The sequence below is a fragment of the Simochromis diagramma genome, unplaced genomic scaffold (assembly GCF_900408965.1).
Source record: "Simochromis diagramma unplaced genomic scaffold, fSimDia1.1 OVJJ01000501.1, whole genome shotgun sequence".
NCBI lineage: Eukaryota > Metazoa > Chordata > Actinopteri > Cichliformes > Cichlidae > Simochromis > Simochromis diagramma.
Window position 1 is genome coordinate 1,276,657 of NW_024387320.1, and position 25,338 is coordinate 1,301,994.

Genomic DNA, 25,338 nt, shown 5'->3' on the forward strand with positions numbered 1-25,338 from the left:
GTTGCAGTCCCCTGTGATGGTTTAGTTCACTAATTATTTTTGTTTATAATGAGAGCAGTGTGTAGCCAGGAGGGAGATGTTTTAAAGCTACCTTCTTAGCAAATGACAGGCTAGTAGAATAACATGGTGAACAATGTTGGTACCGGATAAATCTGTATGATTTGCCCTCAGACATTTCAATGTTAATGTGCGTAAATAATATACACTTTATGAAACTTAATGTCAGTGAAAATGTTAATGGCCACGTATATATTTTGCAGGATATAAAATGCTTAGTTACTCACAGAGAGTTTAAAGACTGGAGCAGCATTGTACATAAACATAAAACACCAAGTTATAATCCCCGCCCCCTAGTGAGTGAGAATTACTGTTTCAGCTTTATTTCTATTGGTGCTTTCTGGTGGAAGAACTACTAAATATAACAACAACTATTTTCTAAATAGTTTATTTGGCATTCCTGTCTTAAAATTTCTTGCAACCACTGTGTGTGGCTAAATTTATTATGAACAACATATTGGATACCAATATGTTGTTCATAATAAATTTGTTTGATCATATAAACCCAGTTGATTTATGGGTTTGATTCTAATCCTTTGTCTGCTCACACCTCTACTCGTGATGTGGACTAAAGATTAGGGATGCATCAGGCCAACCAGTGTTTATTATCCGTTTCAACCACAGCTGTAGTCTGTACAGCTTGACACGCATTTTACCAGCTCATGCTGACCTCCGTCCTGACTCCCAGATGGCTGCTTCTCACCACAGTGTAGTACAGCTGCGGTGGTGTCCTTGTGGGGAAGGGTTAACATGCGAGTGTGTGTGATTGCCGTGAGCGTGATTAGATTATAGCTGTGAGCTACTGTGATTTTTCTTTTTCGTTTTTCTAAGTGGTTACTGGTGTTCAGAACTCGTTCGGGTGAGTCTGTGTGCACACCTCGACCTTGGTAAGCACACCCGTGAATGCTTAGTTGCACATGTCACACTGTTTCTGTATTCCTGGGAGATGTGGGGGGCATAAACTCTGTTAATGCTAAATATTTAAAGTGCAGTTTTGTAACCTATGCTCTCTCTTTCCTCTCTCCCTGCCTTCACCCTGTCCACTCCTCCCTTGCTCCCACTACCTCTCCATCTCTAGCCGGTGTCGCTGTGGCTCAGCGAGTGGTAACGGTGCAGAGTGGGCCGCTCGTACGGACTGAAGGCTCACACGTGACCATCTGGTGCAACGTGACGGGCTACAAAGAGGGGACGGAGCAGAACTTCGAGTGGTCCATGTACCTCCCTTCAGTACCAGACCGGGAGATTCGCATTGTGAGCACAGCTACGAAAAACTATGCCTATGCCGTATATTCCCAGAGGGTGACTAGTGGGGAGATCTTTGTGGAGAAGCTGAGCAGTGACTCAGCTGTGCTGCACATCACCAAAGTGCAGGCCAAGGACCAAGGTCTGTTTGAGTGTTACACACCCAATACAGACGGGCGGTACCTGGGATCCTACAGTGCACGCACCAACCTCACTGGTGAGTCTCTAAGAGCGCACGTGTACACACAGAAACAAGCTTATGCACGCACACACACGCAGTCAAACCACATCTCGGTACCACAGGTACTAAAACTGTGTGTAGCTGAGCATGAGCATGCAGCTAATGTGACATCTGTGATACGCATACAGAAACATAATTGGAAGATTTTATACTGAATTAGCATTCAGCTTAGGGAGAGGAGGTTTGCTTTGCACCTTTCAAACAGAGGTTCATTAGCACTAATCTAACCTTTGCAGCAGTGCAGTTTATGTGCCACTTCACAGATATACAGTACTGTGCAGAAGTCTCGAGTCACCCCTCATTTCTTAATATTTTGCTAGGATGGGAACTACGTGCAGCGATTTGAAACATGTACACATAACATCTTGAAAGTCAGCATTTGGTATGAACTTTATTCTTCAACACAGCCTTTCTTCTAATTTCTTTAAATAATCTTCAACAATAGTTCTCAAGGCATTCTTGAGACATTCAAAGCTCTTCTTTGGCTGCCTTCTGTTTCCATTTCCTGTCAAGATGATCTCGAACTGCTTCGGTAATGTAGTGCTCTAGGGAGGCTAGCCCATCGATGAACATGATGGATGATTTCATCCTTTGTGTTAGGTGCCTTTTTAATGCTTGAATGATTCATAGGTCAGTTTTTAGTGGCTTAACAAACAAACAAAAAAAAGCATTCCTGTGAAAAAGATCGGGTACAAGAACTGGATGGAAAATTGGTGAAAAGGCTGGAGAACTTTTGCTCGAGAGCACTAAAAAAATACAAGAAAGTGTGATACCTTGGGACCCAAATATAAAGACATGTGGAGTGGCTTAAGACTTTTTCACATTGCTGTATATTCTACTGCTTTCTGCTAGCAGAAATTTGAAAACTTTAATTTATTAAATCAAATTAGCTAAAAAAAAAAAGCAACAAAAAACATCCATTTTGGCGTAATGATATAACAGTTTGATCAGTGACTGTTAGGATAATTATAATTGTTAAAAAAAAGCACCTGCGCACACTGAAACATGCATTGAAAGACTTTCCCCTCCACTACATTGTCATGTATTTCCCACCTGTTTTGAACGGAGGGAAAACCAAGACGCATGCACACAGGTATTCCCACACCACCCATTTATCTATTGCCGTGGGCTCTTTCAGTGTACTGGCAGAATGTGAGACTGTAGCAGTCAGTAGTTTCCCCTCTCCCGCTCCTTATTTTCCGGAGTCATACACACATCTACCCAAAAGGCAGTACTGAAGACACAGCTGTCACTCCATTCCCCCCATAACTTCATGCCTTTATTTCTCTCACGACTGACCTTCCTTTTAAGGTCAAAGCAGATTCCGATGGGATGAAAGCACAGTATCACTGCGAGCTGAGAAATGCAAATATTTGCATACTTTTTGAGTCACCATTGCAAAGACATTGTTTGCCTAGAAGATCAATGGTTAGTTTAGCTTTTTTTTTCACCAAATAAGTTATTATTAGGACTTCAGTGGTTTGTATTTTCTAGATTGAGCAGTATGATCTGAATGTGGGGCAGGGCTCAGTTGCAGGGCACTGTGAAACAGCAGTGCTGATAGCACATAGTATTTATAGATCAGTGTGTGAGAGAGAGCTAGACAGAGTATGTGAGCGGAGGTGTTGAGGGACTGTTATCTGAGCCTCTTTCTGTGTCTCTAACCTCTTAACCCAGTTTCTAGGGTCAGGGGTACGCAGCAGGGTCTCCATTTCTTCCCCTTTCCTCTACTGTGCTTTTGAGTCCCTGTGTATTCCCCTGGCAGCTGTTTGCCTCGCTGGACCGCTGTGAGCAAACAATACCTTGTTCTCCCTCCTCTCACCCTCCTATTTCTCTTCTATAGCACATTCGTCTGGCTTTCATACTGTCACGTGTCTGTTTCTATTCATCATCAACCCCGGCCCCTTTCTCTAATTTGATCTCCCTCTGATGTATTTAAAAAAACCTTTGCTGATGGTGCCTTTGAGGAATTGTGTTTCAAGGGTAGTGTCAAAGGATGATCATAAGCAGGGAGTATTATGAAAGACATATAGGCATGTAGGAAGTGAGATAGAAAGGGAGACAGAAGGGATATGTCTGTGTGAGTGTCTGGCAGTGGGGTGGCTGGGTTAATTGTAGGGGAAGAAGGCTGCACAGTAATCTGTGCCCTGAGTACTACTGTATTAAGTCTTACTCAAGGTGATATGTTTCATCCACTGTCATCTTTCTGTACAAAGAGCAGGGAAGGGTTTTAATGTGGAACTTAACACTTGCTGCCTAAAGGGAAGTAGTTTCAGCCATGAACCTGCACATTATTCTGCACGATACTGTGACCTTTTGTTTAACATCTTGTATTGTCTATCAGATGGATACAACAACCGTGTGTTATTGACTACCTGAAATGTGATACCTGCTTCTCTTTTTTATCTGAAAGGGGTTGTTTCTTTTTTTTAGGGAGGGGGTAGATAGAAAGTTTGACTTTTTTTTATCCTCCATGAAGGTAAAGCCATTAATCAGCTGAAAAGGTTTCTCTGCTTGGTCCCAAAAGACCAATATTTCACCTGTGCAAATGATAATTAGCCACCACTGCACACATTCTGGATTATATCCACTAAATTATGGAATGGCTCCAAACTGCGGGAAGATCCTTAGTATGTAGGAGAAAAGGTTAGATTTGACATTTTATTATTTTCCTCTGTGCATTTGGATTGGGAAAGCAGCTTGACTTTGACAGCATAATGTTCTTTCACACCTTTGCTATTTAGAAGTCAGATTCATTTTGCTCTTTTGCGAAAAATGGTACCAGCACAACTGCATCATGGCCCTTTGGAGGAGGTGCTCTCAGTCTGGTTCCAGTTGAGCTCCAAAAGGGTTCGCTCACATCATCTCGATCTAACCCAGCTCGGGCGTACATTACATATTTGAAGTAACTGCTGCATCCTTGAACATAAAGCAATCTGACTGTTGGGAAAGTTCTATAGATGTACACAAACTGTAGCATAAAATAAATGTAGATTTTCTGTTTATCCACTAATCAAAAACAGTCTTCCTGTATTTACTTTTGTTGCTTATTTCTGAGACACTTCAGGCCAGTAAGCAGACCGAGTGTACTTCTGTGGGACATTTGTTCACTTGGATTTGTCTTAGTGTGAAAGGATACGAAACCAAGAGGTTAAAGTGTGAAAACACCCTAAAAATATTTTCTTGCCTTTGTTAAACACACAAGCAGAAGTGGATTGTGATCTTGTTTTACATTTGGTTATTTAATGAATTGGTGGTACACTCATCGCAGCTACCCAACTGTGTTAAAATTGTAGATTTTTTTTTTTTTGTTGCAGGGTTGAAAATGTGTGTGGGATGTTTTAGAATTTTGTTAGTGAAATCAAATTTAGTAGTTTACTATTATGATTCGAGTATTTGCTCCTTTGTGTCACCAATATGAATTTACTAGAGTCATGGTTGAAACATCATCTGTGTCTTTCTATTCAAGCATGTTGCTTATGATTTTAACTCCTTTAAAAAAACAAAAACAATCTACCATGCTTCTCTGTTTTTACCTTAGTCTGTCTTAGCCAGAGTGTTAAACTTAAGTACATCTAAACACTTAAGGGTTTATTACAGAAGCTTAATCACAGCTGTCTGCATGCACTTCACAGTTGCTGCAGGTTCTCCCACATCTGTGATGAGGTAAACGATTTAGTTTCTCTCATCAGTTAAACAGGAGCGCTGCTCACGTTGTTATATGTTGAATGCTCGCCTGCTGCTTTAAACCTTCAGCTTTCAGTGGGCAGCTCTGATGGGAAGTCTGGACAGCAGCAGATGTAAAGCTCCACATGACTGTTTGACAGAGCAATAATTATGATTCACACCGCTTTACTAGATTAGCAAACTGGGTTGAGTGAACCACAATTTGCTATGGTCATCACAATGGAGGGTATATGTTGCATAAATGCATAACCATTTTTCCCTTTTTTCTGTATTTAATCATGTGCTTTTACTGTAATAATTGTTGTTGTTGTTGTTGTTTATGCATGCTCCACTGTCATTGTCAAATATTACATAAGGCGTGCATTTAACCTGAGTGATGTGAAGCTTTTTAAAGTCAAAGATCACCTGGCATTTCCCTCTGTACACCTCGGTTCTCTTAAGTTGGAGGCTGACTAAGCTCAGTCTGTTTTACTTGGGTGTATGCTCTTGTGTGTGATTTTCTTTCTTTCTATGTGTGTGTGCTTGTGCCTGTTTGACTTCCTCCTACACATCAGATTGCAGAAGAAAAGGACAACAGCCTGACATGGCCGTCACGGTTGTCCTTATCCTACGCACCAGCCTGTGTGCGAGCTTGTCCAACAACTAGCAGAACAACAAGCCCTCGCTGAGACACGCTGCTCTCCATATACCCTCACTGCCATAGAACACACAGGAGTCATTGTGCTGGCACATATACAGATTCTAGCCTCCATGTTTGGCAGAAGCCAGGACTGTAGTAACAGAGTAAAAGAGATGGGTAATCAAAGCCATGGTAAGTTCATGAACAAATGGCTTTCTGTTATTCGCCTTCTCTAAATGAGAGAAAAGAAGAACATGTCCATCTTGAGATGTGTGACATCAGAAAAAAATACATTTGGCAGCAAGCAGTTTTGAGGAAGTAAAATTTTCGATATATGGTGTGTTTTTTTTTGTTTTGTTTTGGGTTTTTTTTGTTAAAGAAAAATAAAATAAAATAAGAAAAAAAAAGGCAGACATAAGGAAATTGGAAAAGAGGGGAATAGGGACAGAAGGAGGCAGTATTGGAAATAGGTAGTGGAGCGATGCTGAAAAGAGTGTGTGACCAATAAATGATGAGCTCTTCGTCTCACTCCGATGTGATTGGTTACGCCTCCTAGAGGCATTACCCACAATACAACTGGTGCTATAGGGTTGCGTTTTTAAATAGTCTCTGCCTGATGTGACTCCCGAGGTTAATGCAGTTACCAACCACCATGCAACTCCTAAATGCAATTAGCCAGCACAAATTGAGGCGTCTGAGAAGGAAAGAGGAAAAAGTAAAAGACTAGAGCTGAGACCTTGGAGATTCCCATTATTCAAATACCGTTGGGCAAAAAAACCCCAAAAACAAATTCATAACAAACCGCAGCAAAATACCCAATTTTTCCAGAGTTTTTATTTTGGTTATTTTTATGGCTCATATTTCATTTATTTAATTTCCTTATTTTTTTCTGCTGTGTATTCTCTTACCCAGCTCATATTCTGTTCTCAGGCATAAAAATGAACATTATTAAAAAACAAATAACCAGTATTTGAAAGCAAAATGAATCACTTTACAAGTTAAACCATGACTGAACAAATATTTAAAAAAAAGACTGCCAACATTGCATCTGTGTAAGTGAGTCCATAGGATGCTGAACACTTGTATTTACTTTTCTATCTTTGTGCGTATGTTGCAGGCTCATTTTTTATTTTCCCAGCTTAAAGTTACCGGTGTGTGTTTTGATGTTTTTCCTACATTGTTGAGTTTCCTTCGAGGCTATTTTAGCGTGGTGCAAAGCACAGGTGAATGTCTGTTATCATTACAAGTCTGTTAGCCTGTTTCTATTAATCATAATTCCCCGTACACTGACCAGCCACAATAAACAGCTGATCTGTCACAGTATGGACTTCAAGACACTTCTGAAGGCGCCCTGTGATATCAAATACCAAGGCAGTAGCAGCAGATGGTCTCCTTCAGATGCATGTCTGCCATTGTACACATTCTAGGAGTGGACGGGGTCACCACGGGTACTCTGATCAGTCTTGCGCTCATTAACTGTCACTTCCAGCAGTCTGCAGTCTTCTGCATGCTTTGCAATCTTTTTCTCTCACAGCCACATTTTGCTTTTAGCAGTTTGTGATGTTGTAGCTCTTCTTCTGACCTGCTCTTTGAAGATGTTTTGACCTACGTTTCTAGCTATAACCATTTGTCCCTTTAATGTCCTTTACAATTCCTCTTTAAATATGATTAACTTTGCTTCCTGATGTTTCCCAATGACAAGTACCGTTCTATTAGAACTAATAGTTAGTGAGCAGTGATCCAGGCACAGTCCAGATAATGAATTTATGCAATTATTGGTTTGCAGATTAAACCAATCTGCAAAAAAACATGTTATGTATATTTCAGTGCTTATAGGTTCTGAAGGGGAGTACTTCTTCCCCTTTGTTGACCCAGTAATAAAAAAAATGTGCTTATGTAGTGAAGTGATGCCCAACAAAGGTCATAATGTGTAGGGAAAGGGGAAAAGAGGAGTGTGGATTTTTCGAAGCATTGCTGAGACTGTGCACTGCTAAAAACATACGTTCCCAATGAGAGTGGCGGGATCGTGCCTCAGCTGAGCTCAGCACTGTGCACGTGTCTGATTTGTGCGTTTCCCCTGCCTTTCTGTTCGCAGAGGATTCAATGCTGCCAAGCTGCACTCCTCTGCTTCACTTAATGGGATAGACAGATCAGGAAAATGTCATCTCACTATCTTTCGTACAAAGACACCCCCCCTCCTCCCTTGTTTTCCTGTTCTCTATGCTGTCTCCCCATCTGAATCCCGCTCGCTCCATCAATCTACAGAGTCAATTCCTACTCCAGACTTTCAGCCCCCCCAGCCCATGTTTGTCATGCAGGTATATGGTTTTGTCAATACAGATGTTCACTGAGCTTTATCACAGGAGAAAGCTGTAAGGGTGATTGAAGCGCAAGATTGTGGAGGAAATCTGTGATTGAATAAAGGCTGATGAGGAAAAATGGGATGAAAAATATGAAGGGAGGAATTTCTTTTTCTTTTCTTTTTTTAAGGGAAGAAGGGAAGATGAAGCCCTGTGTTGAAAATAAAAAAAGAAGAGTAAAATGTTTGCCTGTTGGGGGAAAGGGGCGAGTAGGGGAGAGAAAGAGCAGATGAATAGACAGGGGAAGCTGTATCTCTGTGTCTCTTGGTATTGATCGGGAGCACAGGCCTGAATGTGACTGGAGCTTTTTATCTCTTTTGTCTCTCCTTGCAGTGACACCTAAATTTCTTTGCTTCCCCTTAGATTTGCCTTAACAGCCCTCTGTTTCTTTTTATAATTAGATTTCCTTTCCTTCCATTTGTGCACGCCTCTTGTACTTATACAGATCTTCTGGTCTTTGTGTGAGTGAACCAACACAGTGAAGGCATTCCTTTTGTGACCTTCAAATGGCTTTTTTGGCGGGTTAAATTTGGTTTTCAGGCTAGTGCAAAGGTTGTCAAAGATTTGGCTAAAAAGTTAAAAGGAAAGGAGCTAGGCAATGCATTATGACTAAGTGTGTTCAGAAACAGAGAAACGTGTGTATGTGTGCGTATGCATGCACAAACTGGCTCTAAGCTGCCGACCAGGCAGGACTCCAGATGGAAAGAGATTTTATCACTGTGGCTGGCTTGCAGTTTCTTGCACATCTCATCCACTTTAGCGGACGGGGTTTCCTGCTCGATAACATTACTGCCACTCTTACCCACCATACGCAGACACATTTATGCATGCACACTGGAAACACAAACACAGCCACAGTCACACACTGTAGTGAGCTGTCAGTCAGGACAGATGTCGCACCCATAATTGAGTCTGAGAGGGATGGTGCTGTAGTGCTCCCATTGGAGCACACGCTTTCCACTGAACATCAGTGAAGAGGGCTTTAACAACCCGGTGGATCATTGTGTTAGACAATACAACCACTGAATAGAACATGTAGCACTGAGTATAATAGTGCTGCATAGGATACCTTGATTCTCTCTAGTCATGTAGGACAAGTCGGACTTTATTGTATGTACATGTGTAAACTATGTAGTGGGTAGATAAAAATGATTCCGAAATTATATTTTCCTATCAATCTATGGCTCTTTAAAACTGGCAGTTAAGCAACTACATTTTAAATTTATCTTCAGACCTTTCCCAAAACAGTCAAGATCACATATGTCTTTCTGACACTAGGTACCGCTCTAAGATGCCTCTTAGGTCCTGCCAACTGTCTGACACTCGAGTGACTTTGAAACACTGAATAGACGCGTTCAGTTAGAAAGCAGTTTGGATATCGGACAAATTAATTGTGTACATTGCCAAAGTCACAGAAGACCAAACTAATGAGGTTGCCGATACTAACAGTTCCAACATTTTAGACTCAAATGCAAGCAGATCAAACACTGGAACCTGACTTCCATAACATTATTTTTAAAGAAGGGATCTAAAATTGGTACGGTCTAAGTAAACAGGATAACGACCCTGACTCAAAATAGTGTTAAACAAACGAATAAGAAGAGAATAGTTGTTTAAAAAATACAATCATGTTTTCTGTACTCAAAGTTTAAAACAGCAATTTTATATTGGGAACATTATGATAGCTGGGCTCAGTTCACACCACTCTACCCTATTACAGTGAGTAAGATTTGGACCAAATCAGGTCCTGGATCTTGTAAGGGACTTGCTGTACCTGTGAAAACTACTAAGGTGCAAGATGGGCCAGCTATTGCTGTTACAAAGCTGAAAACCATCATTGCCTACAGACACATTTTGAGACATTCACTGCCTTGCAGATTTTGACTGTAACACTTACAAAAATATTAACGATGTCAGTGGTGCTCTGCATTTAGCTCATTGCCCTACACCACTGAGTTTGGCAGATGAGAAAGGATTTCGTGTGTCAACAAATTAGAAAACTACAAAATGCATGTTTGTATGCACACAAATGCATGTGCACGTGGATGCACATGCATTTGTGTGTATTAATGTTTATGTAATGGGCTCAAGATACTCCACCGTTCCTCTGGTTGATTTGATTAGCTTAGCTAAGCGCTAACCCTCAGGGGCCTGCTGCCTCCTCTGCGAGATTAACGGAGCACAGCCACCGTTTGAATATGAATTCATCATAAATATGGATGTGAATGAATTTGCTAATGAGTGGTTGTATTCACGTTGTTAAAATGTGTTGGTAAAGAGTGGAACTTCTAGTGTAATATCCTCGAGCAGTCACACGGTTCTGAGTGCGTTCCAGGATGCTTCTGCTCCATTGTTTAAAGTTGGCGGTTGGTTGGAAGCCTCATTTAAAAAAAAAAAAAAAAAAAAAAAAAAAAAAAAAAAGGGGGGGGGACTTTCTCACTTCAGTAACCCCTTTTAATATGGATGCACACCACCATCCGAATGTATTTACACATTATTTTATGTACAAGAGCATACACAAATACTGGCATTTACGGCCTGCCATGTGGCAGGGCATAACACTTACACAACTGTAAAAGACATAACGTGTCCTGTGTGTGCAATGGCAGAATAGTTGCATTGTTGAGTTACTCTTTACTCCACCCATACAAATTTTTCGTGCTCTGCCAACTAATCTTTGGCAACGATCTTATCATTTGTGCAGCACAACTGGCTGTAGTAGCAAGCACAGAAGCTACACTTCACGGGACTGGGCCTCCATGCTGATGGCTCATACATAGCATCAAGCATGTGGAAGAAAGACCACGCAGGATAAGAAGCTGTAGATTATGTTAAGTATCAACTTAATCAAAAGGCTCTAACAATGTTATCTGCACAGAGCAAGTTGACAGGGATGTTGCACTACTTTAAGTTTTCATGGGTAACCCTGTTGTTTATAGTTCTGTATACTCTTAGCTGTCCTTATTGACAGGCATATGCAAAGGACGGTTAAAGGAGATGGGGACTAAATGGATACCGGTTTAAAGATTAGCATCACACCCACCTCATTAGCATACTAATCACGGCCTCGTTATTTGCAATGGGAAACTGAGATTTAGTTAAAATGTCTGATGTAGTGGATTTGAGTGTAGGATGAATGCCACGGGCTATTTTTTTAAGTGCTGGTGTAGAAGTGAAAAATAAAAGTAGAGAAGCCCGGGAGGCTTAACTCAATTTAGTGAAGCAGCACCAAGGCAAGCAAGCTCATTGCCTTCAAATTCCAACTCGGGGACAAAACACTATCTTAAATCTGCTGTACAGATTCTAACAATGTGTACACACACACACACACACTTGCAAGTATCTAAAAGCTTTTGTAAGTACGGACTGACGCTTCACACATGAGCAGACAGGGGCAGTCGGTTTCTTCCTCTCAGTTGACCTCAGAGCAGACGACAAACATATGCTGCCACCTGTGCCCCGGTGCCTGGGTGGCCACCTTGGGATGTGTGCGGAAAGAAGTGGGTGTGAGCGTGTGGGTGTGTTGCATGTGGGTGAGAGAGAGTGAGAGGAGCAGGGCTGGCACATGCCTAATTTCCCTCAGTGCTGGCAGCTCATACAGACAGTTGCTCCCTCATCTGCTGCCCTGCTGGATGGGTGCCTAGTGATTGAGCACTGCCCACCTCCCTTTGTCACCCATCTCCTTCAGTGATACCATTTCTGAAATGGTAACAGAACACGTGTACAGTTGCTAAGACTTTTCACCACTAATAGACCCTGACTCTGTCTCTAGCTTGATTCAATGTGGTGATACAGGAGCCACGAAGGAGGAGCCAAGCAAAGGCTCTAGATGACTATTCCTGGACTTGTATGCCAGTATATGCTTTTTAAGCGAGAGGGAGTATGGAACTGGCCAAAAAACAAGGCTTTGTAGTCTGATTAAAAAGCACTGATATCTCTTGCAAGGCTTATACATGCACATACACACACTAGAAAACAGAAATGGTCAGATGGCTGGGGCTATAACTGGTTCTATCCTCAGGGAAGTCTTTAATTGGTCACAGTGCTTTACCATCTGGGGCTGGAGTGACGATGAAGGAAAATGGTGGGAGCTCCTGTAAGGCAGGAGTAGAAAATGCAGCTAGTGCAGGACAGGGATGGAGCCTATTAGTTTTAATACTTCCACCTCCAGTAATATTGCAATCATAATATGCTTGATGAAAGCCGCTTGTAGTGTGCAAGAGGAAAAGGTGCGTGAATAATTGCGCATGTTGTATTCCTTTGCCCGGGTGCACTCATGTGTGCCTGTAGGTAGACAGAGTATTGCGTGGCAGCATCTGTGTTTGTGTGTAGAAGTGCGCTTAACTCTGGGATGTTATTGGCCGTCAGAGCAAAAGCCTGCACATGTGCTAACAACCTTCAGGACAGTAGCAACGGATCAAAACTAACAAACCCTCACTGGGGTGGTGTCTGTTTATATTTCTCGTTTTCCGGGTGCAGAGTGTTTGCTGTAATTCATGTTATTTGAATACATGGCCAGATGGAAGATATTAAAGGAAGCGTATGACAGATGGAAAGACATATAAAGTTGGTCTTTAGCTGATGAAGAAGAGAAACATGGAGAAAGCGGGGGGGAAGAGGAGGTTGATACCGAATCGGGAAGGGTGGGGTAGAAGGAATATTTCATGTGTTTAGGCATGATGAGTAAATCTTTGATGCTCTAAAGGATTTCAGTCAACGATAGCTTTGCACACAGCTCTTCTCAAACGCTCTTAGGAAGATTTGTCTTTCATACTCCCACCTCTCTTCAGACTACCCCTCCTCTCACGCCTTGCCTTTTAATCTCTTGCTTACTCTCCATCTTCCATACTCACTCACTCAGGCTCATTTCCTGGCTGGTCCTCAGTAAGAGGTAGTGTCATATTTTGTGCATATGTATGCGCTCGTGTGCCCGTGCGTGTTCCTGTGCATCTTAGTTAGTCTTAAATCCCCCTCTTCTGCATTTGTGTAAACACGTTTCATATTTGAAACACCGTGGATCCCTTTCTTATCGCAAAATTCAGCCTTTTAACTCTACGTCACCGTTCTCCCGCCACAATAACAAAGCCCACTCTTTCACTCACTGCCCGTCTTTCTTTTCTTCTCCCACTTTCTTCTTTTGTTATTCCACTCCCTCTATACCCGTGCTGTACAGCTCAAGAAAGTGAACAAATTCACATAAAGCTCATAAAAGCAAACTAGCGAGATACACTGGTGAATTTATACCAGACAAAACTGAAGAAAGAAATTAAATAAATGAGCAGAGAAAGACAATGAACACAGATGATTCCACACAGGAGCCCACATGGTACAATTAAGCAGTTAACATTAATTCATGCTCTGTGGCACGTATAATAATCCCGAGCATGCCTTGTTGGTTCTGAGGAAAAGATCTAAGTGTCTTTGAAAGAGGGTTCACTGTTGGGTTGGGGTGCTTGGATTTTTTAAGGCCACCATTTCAGTTCATTAAAAAGATCAAATTGAATACATTTAAAAAAAAAATCTTTTTACCCCAGGCATAATCACTTGATCATTGCTGGATTGTAAGTTTAACTCCATAATTCTGATTATTATTTATATTGTTATTCATACTTTATATTGTGGTTATATTTCCAGCTCAGTTGAAAATCTTTGAGAAATCTTTTAAATACCGCAGCTTTCATCAGACTACCAGTGCTGTGTTCCTTTCTTAGACAGCATAAAACATGGATGCAGCTTCCAGCCAGCCAAAAAAAACCCAAAAAAAAAACAGTCTGTAAGTGTCTTAAACCTGCAGTCTATCTGAAAGCCTTCGGGTGGAAATAGCTGTGGCTGCAAAAAGACTTCCGATGTCTATGGGAAAACAGCTTCCTGACTTGACCTCTGTAAACAATTTCCTGCTGAGTTTATTGGCCTGTTTTCTGATTCTGATTCTGTTTACTCATTGTTAGGTTATAGCAATGAAAATTGATAACAGATTTTTTTATTCTGGGCATACTGCCTTAAAAAGGTGCCTTATCTGTTATAATATTCATGCGCATATTGGCCAACAATTTAATTGATAAAAACCAACGAGCAAGCAGTTTTACAGCGAAACCCGCTCCTCCACCTCGCATCTGGTTTTTCTTTGTGAAACTGCACTGACAGAGGTTTCAGAGTGGGACTTCAGAAACCAGTGGATGATGTTTTTCTTCTACTGTCTGTGGTTCCTGTTACTTTAGAAATTGGAGCTGGGAGGAATGCTGTTTTAGCAGTCGTAGTAGTAAACTGGAGTCTTCCAGCCCTCACAGGCACTAAACTTTTCTGCAGCACATTCACAAATAGAACCTTCTTATTTCTGTCCTTATTTAGACACACACCACAGCAGTGGTATTACACATTACGACGACAGTTTTATTGGACAACTGTTTACATTCACTGCTGCCGTCTTCAACTGCAGTGTGAATTTGGACTTTAAGATCAAGATAAAACTTCTGATTTACCACACACGCCTTCACATTGATAACTAGTATGAGCATCATTCGCACATAGCTAATTAGTGTATCATTACATACATATAGATGCTAACTGCTATTTCTCAAATGCTATTTCTCAACTTTTATGTGCACACATGCTGTTTAACCAACAATATTGCAAGAGGCTCATAGTTAAAAAGTGATCTATTTTAACAAAAAGCAGATAACATTTGTTCCATTTTAGCCATAGCTGTTGCATAACCCTCCTCCTGATTTGTCTCTGTTAACATTCATACACTGAATTGCTGCTCTTAACTTTTTCAAGGTGTGTATGTCCTGACACCTCTATTAGTCATGTAATGGAAGCTCAACTCGAGGAGCAATGTGGAGGCAGCAGGTGGGGCAGAGGTGTAGGTAGAGGGTTATTACAAGAAGGGAAGACTACAACTCACAAGCGACCATGGACATTTGTACTGCAAATTCTATCAGAACCCCTGTGGTTGTTGCACAGATGGCAGGAGATTCATGCTTTTGGAAAGCAACTCCTGGTATGAAGTACTCAATTTTGATATTATTTTTTTTCTAAATTTTTATGTTGATAAGCATCATGTCCGTTAGCGCTGTGCATGATTCAGTGACCCATCACCGCTGAGTCACAGCTCTGGAGGAAATGTTTGGGCACACAGAGGGAAATACCTCAGTCACTTATCCCCATCTATGTGTGTCAGAGAGCAGCTGTTCCCTCAGGCTTGACGTTCGGTGTGTTTAGGTGAGTTTGTAAGAGAGGGAGAAAGTAGAGAGTGAGAGAGAGTGTGAGAGACCGCCCATCTTTGATGTGCCTGTCCCTTCCACCTTTAGGTATAATGAGCTGAAATAGCTGCAGGGGCTTCGCTCTGTTTCTCCATGTCTGATTTCTTTTTGCACAGTGTCATACGGAGAGGATGCCACTCATTAACTAGTTTAGAATACACAAGAATTTAAAAAAAGGAATTGATAATTATGTGGTGTAAAAAAAAAAAAAAAAAAAAATATTAAAGTGGGATCGAGATGCCTTCCTGTTTTGAAAAAAAAAAGATGAGCTGGAGGAGTAAGTCAACTAAAAAAAGAAGGAAAATAAGTGATAATTAGGTGCTGACAAGCAACTTGTCTAACAAAGGAAACTCACCAGATCGTGTGGTGGAGAGGGCATAAGGGAGTAAGGGTTTATAGTGAAGGTGTTGGTGTGTAGCTAGAATGAAACTTGAGTGAGGAGAAAAAATGGGACAGAGCCCAGACATGCATGGCAGAGAGAGAGACAAAGGAATGCTCTGAGAGACCCCTTTATTAAACGAAGAGGCCTTTTTCCTTTCGGTCACCGTGACCTTTGTGTTACAGCGTATGGCACACATTGACGCTCAAACACCCACCCAGAGTGATGTTCCAATAGCGGTAGAGCACCGACTCCTCACTGAAAATCTCATAACAGCATCTGTAAGATCTCTCATATCCTCTTACCCCTCTCAGCTCACCCCCCTGATTTCTATTTCATCTCTCTTCACATTTTTAGAAGATTGGATTTGGTGTGATATAATAGCGCAGTGCGGAGGCCTCTTTGATCGGTCAAGATAGTGTGAGATATTCCACTCATAGTGCCTGATTTGAAAAGCAAATTATCGACTAATTTGTTGTCTGCTTTAATAATTTTTCCAAATGAGTTTTTTTTACACTACAGGGCTGCAATTTGTCAGCTGTGATAATAAACAATGGTTAATGCATTCATTACAATATATGAATTATATTATTTCTGCACACTCAGCTCAGAACATGCAATGCGTTCAACTGCAGAGGATATAATGATAGTTAACAGAAGTTTGATACATTTCTTTTTAAACAGCACTTTGATGATTCAGAAATTCTGTGCGTGCTTATGAGCTCAGAGATGCTGTTGATACACTTATGTGGTAGTAAACACTATGAAAAACATCATGTTTTCTGTTTTATTGAAATTATACTTTATATATTATATTGTTTTATTGGAAAACACACACACACACACACACACACACACACATATATATAATGCAATACACACACACACACACTTTATTAAAAAAAACATTTACATGTCTCTGACTTTAGGTTTATCAACTATTTGATTTACAAATGTGGTGTTCAGACTTCCTGAGAACAGGAAAGCTGCACACAGGCAGTAGGACAGTACGCTCTCCACTGAGGAGCTGTAGAAGGCCAGCAGCAACTTCCTCAGGATGTGTAGCTACCGCTGGGCCTTCTTTACCAGGGCGTTAGTGAGATCACTGGAGATGTGGGTGCCCAGAAACCTGAAGGTGAAGACAGATTCCACTTGTTCTCCATATATAAAGAGAGAGGAGTAGACCCGTCTGTGTCTCCTAAAGTCCGTTATGAGTTCTTTTGTTTTAAGGATGTTCCACTTCAGGTTATTTTCTGAGCCTGATGAGTCCAACCACGGTGGTGTCATTGGCGTGCTTGATGATGACGTTCATTAGGTGGGTTGGTGTACAGTCATATGTGTACAGGGTGTAAAGTAGAGGGCTGAGAAGGCAACCCTGCTGGGATCCGGTGCTGTGTGACGGCGGGGGCCAAGTCGGACTGATTGAGGCTACGTCCACACTAATGCGTTTTTGTTTGAGAACGCATCGTTTTCTCTCCGCTTTGGCCTCCCGTCCACACTGAGAAGGCGTTTTCCTCAAGGAAAAACGAACGCAGCGTATTGGAAACGCTCTCGAAAACGCATATTTCAAAACGGAGCTGTCCCGTCGCAGTGTGGACGCTCAAAAACGCAGACTTTCTAAAACGATGACGCATTTTAGTCATGTAATGCAGTCATGTGACCAATTAAACATAGATAGCGGAGTGCATTATACAGCAGTTGTTTTGATTGCTCTCAATTTTGACAGCCCTAAAAAAGATTAATATCAGTCTATACATGCTCCAGATAGCTTTTCTTCAAATTCTTTAATTCTCACTCGCTTTTGTGCATGCGCAGGAATGGAACGTAAGCGTTTTCGGTTGTTTCAATGTGAACGCACAACTCTGTGAAAACGACTGAAAACGCTAGTGTGGACGCGTTTTCAAATCTATCCGGGCTAGTGTGGACGTAGCCTGAGGCCAGTTGGTTAGGAAGTCTGATCCAGGAGCAGCTAAATATGGGGGGGTCTGAATGTGGTCCAGTTTGGTGGTGATAATGTCTGGGATTATAGTGTTGAACACTGTAGTATACAAAGAGCATCCTCATGTAGGTCTTCCTGCATCATCAGGCTGTGTTTTAATGACCTGGGTGCTTGGAGGAGTTTGTTTCCTAAGGGGGATGTAGTCAAGGATGAGGAGCAAAGAGAGACGGTCAGATTGTCCTAGATGGGGGAGGGTTGTTACTGTGTAGGCCTGCTTGATGTTGCTCTACACATGGTCCAGTGTCCTGTCCCCGTGGTAGGACACTTAACAGATTTCAAACATACCTTATTAAAGTCCCCAGCAACAATATGGACACCCTCTAGGTGCTCTCTCTGCTGTTTACTGATAATGTCATGATCCTGGGCCATGTTGGCCCAGCATTCTTAGTTTTCATGTGTTTTGGGTTTTGTTCTTTATTTATGCCTTGGTTTCTAGGTTGTTCTGTTAAGGTTAGGGATAGGGATGGGTATCGTTTAGGTTTTATCCGATACCAGTACCAAACCGGTACTTTTGAAACGGTGCTCAAACCGGTGCTCGAACCGGTGCTTAAAGAATGGAGAACAAAAAATTGGTCCAAAAACCTCTCATGTTCAGCTGTTTTTGTTTTTTTTTTTATAAAAAGATAACAATGTTAGCCTTTTCTTCAGCTATAGGGGATTTATGGCATCACTCTTGGCTGGAAGCAGTGCTTAATCAATGGAAAAAACAAACTTTGTCCAAAAACCTCTCATGTTTAACTGTTTTCCACTTTTTCTTTGGTCATTTTAGCTTTTTTGGGCAGGGTGAAGGGAGTATCTGCCATCAAACAAGAAGACAGCCGCATGTAACTACAACTGTGTTTGCTAGTTCACCTTACATGCATTAATGTAATAACGCAGTTAGCCTACTCAACGTAAATTACACATGAACAACATTAAGCTACTCGCCCAGAGAAGAACAGCTGCTGCTGCCATCATCATCCGTCATCATTTCTGCTACACTGGCAGGGCTAGGGGCCAGGACTCTCGTCTTCGGGTTTTTGGGGGATGTTGCTAACTCCGGGTCAGATAACAGGCACCACACCCGCAGTAGATATGCACGATGTGAGGTCTCGCAGCAAGCTATCAAATACGACGCATTTCTCAGCTTTTAACAAAATGCTATATGTCGCCAGGTGTTTCATCAGATTTGAGGACTTACCTCCTTTGCACTGCCGGTATCCCGGTACCCATCCCTAGTTAAGATGTTTCTTATTTGATTACCCCCTGTGTACCCCTGTGTGTATCTGTGAGCCCTCGTTTCCCCATGTTTTCCCCAGCCCGTTATGTCCGTGCTTTCCCCGTGCTCTCCTCCTGTCTGAACCTCTGTGTACTTCCTGTTTTACTTTGACAGTCTCTTGTCAGTATGCATCATGTTGTGTTCACTCCTGCCCTGTCTCATTATGATTATCTGTGTCAGCTGTCTCCCCGTGTGCTCCCACTTCCCTCGTTAACCCTCTGTGTATTTATGTCCGCATCTCCCTCAGTTCTGTGTCGCGTTCTCCCTCATTCATGGCTGTGTGTTTCTCTGTGTATCACGCTATAGTTTCCCAGTTTAGTTTGTATGGTTTTGCTCTCCAGCAATAAAGCTGTGAATTTTGAGTTCATTCCTGCCTCCGTGACTTTGTGATTGGGTCCTTATCCAGCCTGCACACAGCTGCAATCATGACAGATGATAAGTTGGAGGTGGTTGAGTGCTGAGCTAACGTTAGCATCAGGGTGACGTAAACAGTCAGTACTGCACGTTTCTGTTTCCTTAAACCGAAACTCCCAAAATTTAGTTGAGAAGCCTGTGTGAGCTGCAGATGAGCCTGTCAGTCACAGCTGTCACAGGACACAAATCTTTAAATCTTATTAAGGTAGAAATGATTTCCAAAATCACCAGCAGAACACTTAATAGATGACCCAAATTACTTTTTTCTTTTTTTTAAAAACAATTATTGATTTAGCAGAAAAAGTATCACTTTTTTAATAGGAGACAATTGGGGAAAAGATCAAGCAGCTAGTCATTGCGCTTCCATCTTCAAGCCAGGGTAGTAACAGCTTGAGCACATCCCTAATCCCTAATTCTAACCCTTACATATGGAATCCAGTCTCATTAATCCGTATGCCTGAATTTATGTTGATGCTGATGATGCAAAGGAGTTCTGAAAGACTTTAAAACAGATATTTTTAGACTGACTTTTTTATAAAGGAATTTTGTTGGGTTAGGAAAGTTTGCAAAGCCCTTGTTCGTTCAGTTTTTCCCTTAAATTTGCCAACACACCTTTTGCTACTGGATGGTTTTCTAAGCTGTTGCCACCACATGACCTGAAAACCAAAAACAAACCATGCTAGTAACAGAACAGGAAATATATTTCCAGAAAACTATTAAATTAACATTTTACATGGAACAAAAACTAGTAAAACAATGTTCTTTAAAAAATTCACGGAACAAAAAAGTATTGCACAAAAACATAATAGTTTCCTTGGACAAGATATTGTTGGCCTGTGTTGTATAACATATGAATATGCAAAAACAGAAAACAGAATGGGTGGAAGGAGCTTGCTCCATATCTAAGATTCAATTAGGTACAGCTCTCATCTGATCAGAAGCTTATGTTGTATTATGGATGTGCCCCCTGCTGTGGACCCAGATCCCAAAATGACAGGCTTTGACTCCTGTCTTCTTCTTCTTTCTTTTTTCCACATGCTCCCCCCTCCTCTCGGATAAAAAGGGCTCTTGTGTGTCTCTTTTTCCCTCCCAGTCCTGATCCGTTCTCTGCCCTTGCTTCCTTGTTTTGTTCTGTATCGTGTCCTTACTATCAGTGCAGGCTCTTGAGGACTATATGTAGGCCTGAGTTCATCAGAGTTTGCTAGTTGTGCAGTGTTTCATGAACTTGCTTGATTTTTTTTTTCTAGACTCCCGAGAGAGTGCACTCGGTGTGTTTTTGTTTGTTTGTTTGTTTTAAATTTTGTTTTGTTTTTGGTGCACTTGAATGGTGCATTGATACTAATTAAATATAGGCTACAAACACAATAATTTATTTATCCTGTTTTTTGTTTGCTTATTTTTTTACTTCTTGCTGTGAAATAACAAAGCATTGATGCTGATCCATGTGGTTGGCTGTATCAAGCAAAAGAGCATTGTCCCTTTGTTTGTCTTTGCTCTTTTGCTCGATTTTCTTCTTTGTCTTCATCTTGCTGTCTTTCTTTTTCCTCCCACTTTACTCTCTTATCTACTCTCTCCCATTTTCTTAGTTGAACCTCTTCATCCCTCATTCTGACTCATCGACAGCTCCACAGAAAATAACAAAGGAGTGGAGGATGTGAATGGGCAGGATGTTGGGTAATAGGAATACGAAAGACAGGTGTAGGCACAGCTTCTGTATTTAAATCTCTTTTTCCAACTTCCTGACCCGGTATGCCTGCAACACAAGCAGGCATACTGGGTCAGCAAGTGACGTCTGTTCAGCAAGGAGGTTGGACTTGCATGAAGTGGAGCGGCAGCTCGCCCACTTGCTTTGTTTTCCTCTCAGCAGTACTCTTAGTTTCAGAGAGTAATTAACAATAATTACCCTACTGGCTTTGCCAAATGGCCATTTGCTTTGCAGCAACACATGCACGCACACACATCCACTCACACACTCACTCTCTCTCTTAAAGCTTTTACCCACTGATAAGTGGTAACCATTTCAGCTGTGTCTAAACATCTCTAGTGCTACGTCTTGCAGTACACTTGTGATTGACATACAATATAGTGCCAAAGGTATGTATGATCACAGTTTGTTTGCTTTTGGGGTTTGTTTGTTTCATTTATTTATTTATATATTTTGGTGTGTGTTTATATAATTAGTTTCAGCTTAGCTGTAGTCATGCTAGGGAAAATGATGATTGGTGTCCACGGCACAACCAAAATTATTGCGACTGTGTGCAATCACCTTACAATCTCCCTACTTTTGAAAAGGTTAATTCAAAGATGACGACCAGATATCAGACCACGTGTAGTCAGTTGCCGTCTTCAAACCGTCTTTGGGGCATTAAGATGGCAACAGAAGAGCAATAAGACGGAGTCGGTCTACAACCAGTTTTCAAATGAATGGGGTCAAGTTGGTAATTGCATGCAATCTGTTTGTGATAATGTACTGTGATGAATTGCAAATCTGTTGCCGTCTGTTGCTAGTTACATCAGATTTATAGTGGAGTCTGTGGGAACTCACACCGGCGGACTGCACAAAATCCACACATAGGGCACAACTCTGAGATTGGGCCAGTTTTGCACTAACAAAAGAATAAACTGTTGGCTTGGCAGCATGCTGCAGCTACTGCGATAGGCTGATAAAAAGAAACAGCCACACTCTTGAGTTAGAAGGTCAACCTTAATCTCACCATCATTTAAAGCAGGAACGTGTGGTCCATGATGCTGTAAAACATGTTTTGTTTGTTTACAAAGTAAACAAAAAAATAATGTGCTGTGCTGCAGGAAAGCATAAAAAATCAAACTGTTTTCTTAGAAATCTACTTTAGTGTTATACTTATTAATTCTTTAAACTGACAACACATTGTGTGTTGCATTTAGATATTATTTCAAATTAAACACAGATGGTAAAGGCAAAATTGGTCAAATACCAGTAAGATAGGAGATTTGATTCTGGCATGTTGAAATATTTGTATTGCTGCATTTGACTCAGTGTCTGAAAAGGAAAGTGTGATGCTGGGAACATTGTGCCGAGACTAATCTAATCGCACTAACACAATCCAGCTAATAAATGCATTTTGACAGACACATGTTATGTAAAAGCGCCTATCGAAGGAAGTAAAAGACAGACAGCGCGCGAGAGAGAGTGAGATGTTTTCACTGTGTGCTGATCTCTGTGTAGAAATATGACTAAGAGCCTAAAACACTGGAACCCGCTTGACTAACTTTAGAGAAGAAAACAGGATGTATCCTTGTTTCTGTCTTGCATTGGGATTCTCTTCCTTTCTCTCGTCAATGCTCTGTGGAGTTCAGCTCAGTTCTGATATGTTTCAATAAAACACCAATATTACTGTGGAGCAGAAATACGTGCAGTTCAGCTCTAAATGCTCAGAGGTGAGCACTGAGTAAAGAATGACGGGGCACAACTCACAGCTTTGAGCTATCCAACTGTGCCAGTTACGCACTCTTTCTGATAATATCTCCCCCTCTCATTCCAAGTAAATACACACTTTTAGCAGCAACTATCACACACGCATTGGCCGCAAAATAAGACATGCTGTTTGGTGTTACATTTAGTTCAATTTACAGTAAATTGCCTGCCACAAACCTTAATAACTGACATTTGGGTGTTTCGTTATTGGATTGAGCAGACCAGTCGCGCTCATTGGCACAGACTGCCTCGACTGATTGCAACATGTTGGCAGTGTGTCTGCATTCATAAATTAGATGGCAATTATCTGTTTTAGGCTGATTGTAGTCAGTCAGTCGGACTGAGACAGGTTGCCGCGCAGCGGGTGACCTGGGCAATAACCTTGTAACCAAAACCCTCAACCTCTGGGTGACCAGCTGGTCTTCTCAACTATTTGCAGTCAGTAATGACAACAGTGAGTCAGGCCTTATTACTAGCCAGTAATTCAATCCTGAATGGAAACTGTTCATTAGAACCACAGTTTGATCTTCCAGCTACACTTAAGGCATTGGGATTAGGAGCACAACACTGATGATGATGATGTGGGTGGGACAAGTACTACCGCTTCACTTTCCCACCCAGATTTTATCATGCAAACATGTTTCTGTAACGTTTATGACTCTGTACAATGCCTCAAAGAAAAGCTGAAGATGTCGCACACTGGCACCCATGATTTAAAAATGATAGCTTTGTGCGTGTTTGCAGGAGTTATTTTATTTGCTGAATAGAAAGCAGGCCTGCTTTTGTGAGGACTGAAGATTTTTCTGTATCTTCCAGCATGGAGTTGCTGAATGGTTGGATCTTTGCAATCCACAACAACTCTAATATATAGGGAAAAAGAACAACAACAACAAATGCACAACACTGCTGTTTGATTTGCCGTTGGTGCTTTCTTTCGGTGAGATATCTTTTCTGGTCCTGTTACTTCCAAACCCATCCTAAAATGTAAAGATCAGGCTTAATAAATTATCATCTATTTTTCCATGTGTCATCTTTGTGAAATCCTTTTCCCCATGGTGGTGTGTCCCCATGTCACCCCCCAGTTCTATCTCTATGTGACTGGACTTAAAAGGCTAGCTTGGGGGATGACAACCGTCACTCACATCAGAGAGCTGAAAGAGTAGGAAAGGATCTGGAATGGAGGGAGATGAAAGTAAAAATTGCAGATGAGGTAAAGCAGGAAGAGCGTAGTTTTAAAGATTTATCGAGGATTGACAGCTTCGCTGCCAGTCCAAAAAAAAAAAAAGAAAAAGGATAAGAAATGCAAACCATCCACACATGAAAACCTTCATCTCAAAATGTAAGATTACCTGATTCACTGGTGAAAAATGCATTTTTTGGAAATCCAGTCTCCGTCAATGTTTTGCAGAGGGTGGGGGGTATCTGAAATCCTTCACAAACCACTGAAATGTTTATTCATCCTATGATAATAAAGGCTGATTTGCAGGGAACACATGCAGAGTGTTTTGCAGCTGAGAAATGACTGAATGTGATTTTTGATGTTTTCATGTTAATAATGAATTGAAATGAGTCACTCTCATCAATGTCAGCCTTGTATCTCTGGTAGTTTTACCGGGGTTAAAAGAGAAATTCTTAAAGTTTATGAATATCTGAAAAGATATTTTCTTATTTATAATATTTATAATATATTTAAATTTCAAATTTTAGTATGTGAGTGTTACATGTGTTTGTATTAATCCTATTTGAAACACAGCAGCTCATGAGTCACATTTCTATATCAAGCCACTCCTGAACTAGAGATAACATCAGAAGCATCTTATCCAGGCTAAGGAGAAATAGAACTGGACTGTTGCTCAGTGGTCAAAGTCCTCTTAGATGAAAGTAAATTTAGCATTTCTTTTACAAATCTAGGTCCCAAAGTCTGGTGAAAGCAGGGAGAGGCACAGTATACCGTCTGTTTGAAGTTCAGTGTGAAGTCTCTCCACAATCTGTAATGATTTGAGGTCACCTGCAGATGTTGGTCCAAAGTCGATGCACCATCTACCTCGAAATTTTAGAGCACATCATACTTCCATCTCCTGACAAACTTCATGGAGATGGCAATTTCCTTTTTCCAGCAGGACCTAGCACTTCCCCACAGTGCCAGAACTCGCTACCAAATCTTTTGCTGACCATGTTATTACTTTTACTATTACTGTGCTTGATTGGGGTAGCCCACTTGCCTGACCCCATGTGAATCTATGAAGCGCTGCCAACACCTAACACTGCAGAAGAGTTGAAGGCTGCAAAGCAGCCTGGGAAACCTCAACGGTGCCACTCTCCTTTGATGCCAAAATTGGTGGATGTGGTTCAGGAGGTAGAGCAGG

The 25,338-nt window shown here is 41.3% G+C and overlaps 1 protein-coding gene across 1 annotated transcript in view; it reads left to right on the plus strand.

Moving 5' to 3' along the window:
* igsf3 (immunoglobulin superfamily, member 3) overlaps positions 1-25,338 on the plus strand; it is an 87,325-nt gene that overhangs the window by 18,526 nt on the left and 43,461 nt on the right. Inside the window, exon 2 of the mRNA XM_040005322.1 lies at positions 1,136-1,516. Coding sequence (XP_039861256.1) covers positions 1,136-1,516 — 381 coding nt within the window. The remainder of the gene's footprint in view (positions 1-1,135; positions 1,517-25,338) is intronic.